Below are 8,008 nucleotides of genomic sequence, written 5' to 3'. Positions count from 1 at the left end.
AAGGTTTTATCGGGCACGCTCTTATTCCAGCTGAGCTTAGACCAAAGCTGGCAGGGTTTGGGAAACCAGCTGCTCAACGTGGGCTGTGTACAATGCAGTCCTTCTGAATTTATGTTGTGATTATACATGGAAAGAGAGAGTGGCGATGATCGCAAGGTGGAGAAAAATAAAAATAACCAGGGAAAGAAAAGAAAAATGCGACCTGGGCATAGCACAGTGCTGCCTTGCTGAGGTGCTGTTCATCTCCTCTGTGTCTGAAACCAGGAGCAGATGCGGAGCTGTGATGGCTCCTTTGCTTTTACAGCAGTCTTCGTAAGTATTTATTGGTGTGTACTCCCTGCCCAGCTCTGCCAGCTTTATCTTCATTTCCAAGAGCAGTATTTATTTCCACGTACAGCTTGGGCTCTGTGTGTGTTCCACGGGTCTTTGTACCCCATGTCAGCAGTCAAATTCAAATTCCAATTTTTAATTTAAATGATACAAAAAAGCAAAACTCTTCTTTGCATGACACAGAGTTAGGCACATGATGCTAAAAATAAAAGGAGAGACTGATCTACCAGACCTACCTTTATCTATTGATAATATCTGTTCTGAACTTTCAGCACTGCCAGCAATTCATCTCTGAGCAGGGCAGCACTTACAGAGTCAGCTCCTTAATTTCAAGGAAGCACTCCTTGTGCAGAGGCTGTTTCCCACGCAAAAACTGGAAGCAATGCTTTCACACCATTCCCAGTTAAAGCTGGCGGATCGCTGTGAGGGTGGCGTTTGGCTGTGAGAGCCTCGGTTTGTTCCTCGGTTTGTTTGAGGGCAGCGCTGCTGGGGGGTGCAGCAGGCACGCCGCTTTCCCACTAAGTGATTTTGTGTTTGTTTCATTTTAGTTAAGGTACCCCCAGAGACCGGGGAGATAAATATCTAATAATAAATGTGGTGGAATATTGCTGTGTCTCTCTAGCGGTGTGTAAGTTACTTTATCAATTTAAAGTATGCATTTCGGTGTATTTATTAAAATCAAATCGCTGCAGTGATACAGTACTTATTTTTTATGTCACCTTTAACAGAATAATGCAGTCCAGCGTCGAGTTTGCTGAATATTGGGCTCGGAATGAGGCTGTCATAGCTCCAGTATATCATGTGGTGGAGGGCTGCGGCGGTGGCAGGTGCAGAAGTCAAATAGTCTCCCAGGAGCGTCCTCCCATTAAAAAACAATTGGTTGGGCAGCGGGAAACTACAAGCAGCTGCACTTTGTCCCACCCCGCCTGCCGGTCAAAATTGAGACCGTTTTCTAACCAATATTGCACAGATTTTTGCATACTTTTATGAAATATAATTACATCAGAGCAGGAAAACTGCGAAGTGTCGGTGCCCTAGAAGCGGTGCTGCCAAAGCGCTGCTGTCCTAAGCCAAGTCTGAACTCCAAAGGGATGGGTGCAAGTGGAATATTTTGAATGAGCAGCAATAATTTGGTTTTGTTATGCTTATTCGCTTGCCTAAGTAACAGAAGATGAGCGTTGCGAAGTACACATTTAGATAGCGCACTAAAAAATAAATCTTGGCTTGAAAGGATTAGCATCAATTAGAGAGGCACTCGCTTTAAATAACAAAGCACGTTAATTCCCCTAAGGATTGTACTTATTGGAACACATTTTCAGTAGTAAAAAGAGCAACAAGTGTGCTAGTACTATTGATTTTCCACCTTTGTATTACCAAAACATTTTTTATTGACAAGTATTACTTGCTTGTTAAGTGCTGCACAGTTTGATGGGTCTAAAGGGTGGATCACCTAATTAATTGCCCTTTCAAATCTTCATCCTACACTGTGGTGATTACGTTAAAGACATGGGTTTGGGATTCCGTTTGACTTCACTCAACTTGTGTGTGATAAGCAGTAAATAAATATGTTAATGGGTTTTTAATATCAGCCTAGCTTTAGGAGCAGCGTGCCATCTCAGTGGGTCCAGGAGCTACTTCTAGTGTCCAGGAGCTGGCTGCAGGGGCCCTGCTTTTATTTTCACAGTCTAGTTTTTTGTCGATGAACGTTACAAAGTCTTTTTTCCACACACTTAAAGTCCTGCCAGTGTGCAGCTGGCGCAGAGCCTCTTCGTGCAGAAGGAGCAGCCACTGCATATTCTACCAAGCAATAGTTTGCGCGCATGTCACTGGTGTTTTCTTCATGATAATCTGGTAAAAAATGATATTTTCAAAGAGAAAACTTCATGTGTTACTGTGAGTTAAAAACAAAACAAAACAATGATAAAGAAAAAACACCAGAACCTGTGTGTAGCCCTGTACTGGCTGGCCCTGCACTCAGTACTCACTATCATACGTGTCATACGTGAGATTCAAGACCGAAGCTACAACAGTGGAACAGGAGGAAGAGGCACACTGTGTGCTTTTTCCTGACTGTAGAGGTCTTTCCAGAAGTTCAGCTGCTGTTGCCTTTTTTACTTGAAAGCCTGTTGAGCACGGCTGTGGCGCAGTAACAAACGCTCTCGGCTTCTGTTCTCTCCCCTCTCGCCAGACGATCCACGGTCACAAAGGGCCCATAACTGCAGTGGCGTTTGCTCCCGACGGCCGGTACCTCGCCACCTACTCCAACTCTGACAGCCACCTCTCCTTCTGGCAGGTAAGGACTGTTCCTGGGAGCCTGCGGGCGTTTCCCATCCCCGTGTCCCCTGCGGGCTGGTCACACTCTGCGTGCTCCCACACAGCCCAGGTACCCGCTGCACACCCGGGTTACAGCACACAGACCTCTTGCAGCACAAACTCTCCAGAAGCTTTCCCTTTCCCAATGTTTTGCCGTGCTGTCTAGCCACAGCTATCTATTTTTGCAGTGTGCAGGTCTTTTTCTGTTATTGTTTCTACTCGAACATCCCTTGCGGTTATCACCCGGTGAGGGAGGAGGCTTGTTTGCATACAGATCAGGATGTAACTTCGGGGCAATCAACGAGCAGCCTCAAATGTTGGGCTGCGTCCTATTTGATGTTTGAATCTGAAACTGCTGTAACAGTTCGGTTTCACACACCTAAAGCATCCACCTGATGAGATTTAGGGCCATGGAGGAGAGCCCCAACGAGTTCTCAGCAGGCCAGGCCAGGTGCTTCTGCTCCCATTCTCGGTCCCATCCCTATCAGTAGGCATTTTTCTTCTCTAATCTCATAAATTCCCATAGATGAAGACCTTCACGACATTTCTCCATTCTATTTTTTATTAAACACGATGCAGAGCTATTAAGGTGGCCATGGGTCCCGTTACTGCTCAGCAGCCACAGCTGCTGTGCCTGGAGCCCGCGTGCCGTGCCGTCGGGGAGCTGTGCTCCGCTGCACCGCGCGCTGTGGGGCTGCCTTCCATTTCATAATAGGGCTGGAAACAGGAAAACTGGGGGAGAGACGATACAAAGAGGGGCTGAAATGGGAGATACTGAGGATCAGACCACCATTTTGTGAAGTATCTAGATAATTTATCTTTTTTTTTTTTTTTTTTTTTAACATCAGCAGTTCTTTTTGTCTGTGTGATCTCATGTCAGTAGGAGTATTTTTGTTAATCGGAGATAAATAAACACGTAGCTTGGTGGGACAGATTACCCCAGAAGAGGCCTTTACTGCTGCCTACATTCCCTAGGTAGCATTTTTTTCTTCCTTCAAATGGCTTTAGACTTCAAAATGGATCTGAACAAGCAATTTGTGCAGACTATCAAAATAATGTAGTTTTGCAGTAATCAGACTATAAAGCAGAACTCAGTATACCCGTAATTACCAGCGAGTCGTTAACGTAGTTCCTTCGTTTTGATGCCATTCATTAGTTCTACAGGTGCCATAATAATTATTAAATTATTATCCCTCATTACATTGTGTGCTTTCTGAAACAGTAAATGAGAACAGCAAGAATCTTCACCCATCAGTTACATTTATTCAATTGAAGTGCTCAGGGAAAATCTGGAAAGCAATCAGACCAGATCTTGTAAAATTGGCAGGAAAAAAAAAAAATCAGGCACACACGTGTTTTAAATTGTGAGCTGCCACATTCTTCCAGGTGTATAAACGCTCGCGTTAAAGTGGCTTTTACATAAAGAGTTAAATATACCTACACATTTAGTTTTAAAATGTGACCTCGTGCACTAGTGATTTTTTTCCCTTCTGTGTTCTATTTGGCACTATTATTAATGCAGGAAAATCAGTAACATTAGTCATCTTAAAAGGGTTATTACTCAAGATGATTTAAATTGTGAAAATGTCAGTGGTGCTTGCATGCTCCCTGCTAGAGATGCCATGATTTACACTCTCTGACACCATTCTGCTGCTGAGAAGAGCCAGGAAAAAGTAATGGCTTGTACTTTGTCCTGATCAGAATTCAGAGCGTGGCATCAGCAGTAACGCGCCTGCCCTGTCCCAGGGCTGCGCGTGGCACAGCCCGGGGATGCAGCGAGGCGGTCCGTGGAAATCCTAGGATTGCTGTGCATAGGGACGGGAAGGCTTTCCAGAGGAGTGTTTTGGAAGGGGTAGTGGTTTCTGTGTCTTGGTGGGCTAGAGCAGCAAATCTCATTTTTAAAACATGGAGCTAGGCAGCGTGCATCAGTAACTGGCCTGCTTTCCAGAGAGCACAATGCAGGGAACCTCTCCTGAATGGTTTGTTTTTCTTCCAGAAAATAATAAAACTCTTCATATTTAACATTTGCTTATTAACATTTCATGTTTCTCCTTAAATTTTGAAAAAAATCCTTCAATAACAAAGCCATACAAATAAAGTATAAGTGATACTTTTCACCATACTGAATACGCTATGCAATTTTCCTAGCTAGCTTATTGATTCCGATCTCACAATTCTATTTGAAAAAGAGACAGTCAAGGAGAATGCTAATAAAAAAAATTACATGGGAAAAGCAGGGAGATGAAGTGGTCACTGATTGCTAAACTTCACTGAGTCCCGTGCACAGGAGGGAAGTTTTAACAGGTTCGTGACTGTCGCTGGTATTCCTTCTAGTCATATACAGTCACCTTTCTCTTGTTTTGGGGGGGATGCAGGGGTGGGTAGCTGTAAAGATGTTGCTTGCTATACCGGGTGGTCGCCTCTCGGCTGCTCTCCCATCCAACGGCGTTGCTTGGCCCTGCCTAACGAGCGCTAATTACAGCTGGTGTGGGTGGGCAGGGCAGGGCAGGGCGGTGGGCGCCGGGCGGGTTCCCCGCTGGTGTTGGGGTGCCACGGGGGTGCCATCTCTGCTCATCTCTGCAGATGAACACGTCCCTGCTGGGCAGCATCGGCATGCTCAACTCGGCGCCGCAGCTGCGCTGCATCAAGACGTACCAGGTGCCGCCCGTGCAGCCGGCCTCCCCCGGCTCACACAACGCGCTGCGGCTGGCCCGCCTCATCTGGACCTCCAACCGCAACGTCATCCTCATGGCTCACGACGGCAAGGAGCACCGCTTCATGGTCTAGGGGAAGCCGCCGCGCCACAGCTACATCGCTGTCCCCGACCTCCCTGTCCTTCTCCCTCTTCCTTCGTCTCTGTGCTCCACGCACCCAGCGCCCCTCAGCGCCCCACGGACCGGCCAGGCCGCGGCGGCTCAGCCCGTGGACACGGACAGGGACACGGGGTGGTTTCTCCCCACGGCAGCGAGAGGATGGATGGCTTCTGGAGAGGTCCCGGCTGCCCGGAGCAGCAGCAGCAGGACACCCGGTCACGCTGAGGCCTGGCCAGCATCCCAAAACACGCCGGCGGACCCTCAGTGTTTACCAAAAAGGCTGTGTTTACATGGACTTTCTGCTAGTGACCACTGAATGATCGCTGGGTGACGCCCCTTAGAGCTGGCCTGTTGGTGAGAGCCTGATGGGCTCGGGACCGGGACCATGAAGGGACGGAGGTTGGAGTGCATCAGCAGTGCTGCTGTGCTCATCATTGCTTGCTGTAGCCTGGAAAAAGAGTAACAACCCACATGTAAATATTACAAAATGTCTCTAAGATAGAATAGCAAACTTGAACAGAGGAGTATTTATATATAAAGGTGTTTTTTGCTACCAGTGAAGGTATTTATTTAAAAAAAAGGAGAGAGAGAAAAAGCTTTTTCTTCCAAAAGCCGCTCCCATTTGTGCTGGGCCCTGCGCGGAAGGCAGGCTGTGTGCACTGCATGGGCTGGCCTCGCCGAGAGACCGGGGGAAACAGCACAAATGTCACTGGTGGTTAGCGATTCCGGCACGAAAAATTGTGAAAAATGGCTAAGTTATTTGAGTGGATGTATGGAAACAGTTTCCTCGGTAGGAATATTCCTATGTAACGTTAGCTGTGACTGTGTTTCCTTCTTACATATCTAATTTTATGAAATATTTAATCGTGTGAAAGTATGCTGGTTTATGCTCACAGTAAAGAAAAAAAATCTATAAAATACTATTTTATTTAAACATATTGATGTATATGTTTGTATAGCTTTTTCTTTGCCATTTTTGTCTGAAAAGCTCACAGAACTAAGAAGGCTGTCTTTACGTGGTAAAGTAAAAATGGTACTCATAGAATCCTCCCTTCCCCAAAAGGAATAAATTAATTTTTAAAACAGCTTCTAAATTTAAAAAGCATTGATTTTTTTTTTTATTATTATTTTATTTTAGGTGGTCTGTGTAGTACACTGTATATGGAAGTGAGGTTTACAGTCCAGAAGCTACATATCTGTTTGCTGTTTAAAAATTTAAAAATGAAGACCATTAGGAATGTTTAACACAAACTGCCGTAAAATTTACTCTTTGTATCTGGCGGGAATGTAGAATTTAGTCGAGAACTCTGTCGTAGAATATCAGGGTCTTTTCGAAGTGAACTGATGCAAGGTGCATGTACATTGTGATTACAAAGCTGTAGATGTAACCTCAATGATTAAAGTACAAAAGAGCTGCCAGGCTCCCACCTGTGGGCTGCAGCGCTGTACCGCTCGGTGTAGGGGTGCGAGGGAGGCGTTAGGGTGCACTGTAAGCGTGCCCAGAGGTGCTCCAGGATCCGATGCCACCTTTATGTTCAGGCAGATCTCACGACCTGTGCGTGTTTGCTTTCAGAAACAAACCGCGGCCGCGGTGGGAACAGTGGGCCGTAGCCCTCCAGTGATTCCCTTTGCGGTATAGTGAGCAAACATCTTGAATGATATATGCATTAAAGTGTTTGTTTTGAGGTAGAAGCGTAATGGGCTTTCTGAAGTGCGAGGCAGAGGCAGCCGTGTGCCTGCCAGCCCTGCACACCGAGCAGCAGGGGCGCTGACGGCGAGCGGTCCGCTGGTGGAGGAGCATCCTCGGCCCGCGGCGCCCGTCTTAGGGCACCGGGCTCGCTCTGGTCCTCGCCCAGCCCGCAGCCCCTGAGGGTCCTCTGCAGCCTGAACACAACTACCTGCCCAAACACACCCCCTGCGTCGGGGACTTCGTTAGCCCTAGTCCCCAACTTCTTCGCAGCCCCCATCTCTCAGCACCGCTGCAAAATCGGTATTGTCATTCCGGTGTAAGCTCTTAGTGCTCTATTGATTTGCTAGTGCTGTATTTGGACTTGTCCTTGTAAACGTGGAGACGTATGTGGCTTCATTGGCAGTTTACAAGCAAAAGATGACATGATGAGACACCTGTATGAAAATGTTGTAATGATGGAAGTCACCATCCATGGGAAATGATGGAAGTGTCTGCCTCCCGAGCAACTTCTGAATCCACTCCCCATCTGCTGTATGTATTGAACAACCTGGTGTAAATATGCTTGGGAAATAAAACTGAATTGTATTGAAGAGTGTTGTTGTCGTGGCATCAGCCTCATGGCACGCAGATAATTTCCTGCACCTGCTTTATGAGCCAGTAATCTGGAGTTTTTTCACCACACAAGAAATACATTTTTCATTTGAGGACCAGAAGTGGCATTCCGTCAGTCACGCAGGAGGCACTGAGAGCCCTCGGTACAAAAGGTGGAGGTAGGAAGGTGCCGGGAATAAAGTTCTCAATTCCCAACACAACGGAGCTAAAGCAAACAAAGGAATTGGAGTCTTCCAGAAATTCATCAACA

General features: G+C 46.5%; 1 protein-coding gene across 3 annotated transcripts in view; it reads left to right on the top strand.

The window, feature by feature from the left end:
• LOC311426859 (WD repeat-containing protein 7) overlaps window positions 1-7,736 on the top strand; it is a 97,794-nt gene extending 90,058 nt beyond the window's left edge. For all 3 annotated transcript variants that reach the window (XM_084503585.1, XM_084503586.1, XM_084503584.1), the window contains 2 exons: window positions 2,519-2,623; window positions 5,227-7,736. In XM_084503585.1, coding sequence (XP_084359711.1) covers window positions 2,519-2,623; window positions 5,227-5,430 — 309 coding nt within the window. In that variant the 3' untranslated portion in view covers window positions 5,431-7,736. The remainder of the gene's footprint in view (window positions 1-2,518; window positions 2,624-5,226) is intronic.
• Window positions 7,737-8,008: the final 272 nt, after the last annotated feature.

The sequence above is a fragment of the Aythya ferina genome (genome assembly GCF_964211825.1).
Source record: "Aythya ferina genome assembly, chromosome: Z".
NCBI classification, from domain to species: Eukaryota; Metazoa; Chordata; class Aves; order Anseriformes; family Anatidae; genus Aythya; species Aythya ferina.
Note: the sequence above shows the minus strand (reverse complement) of the source record. Positions and strands in the feature narration are given on the sequence as shown.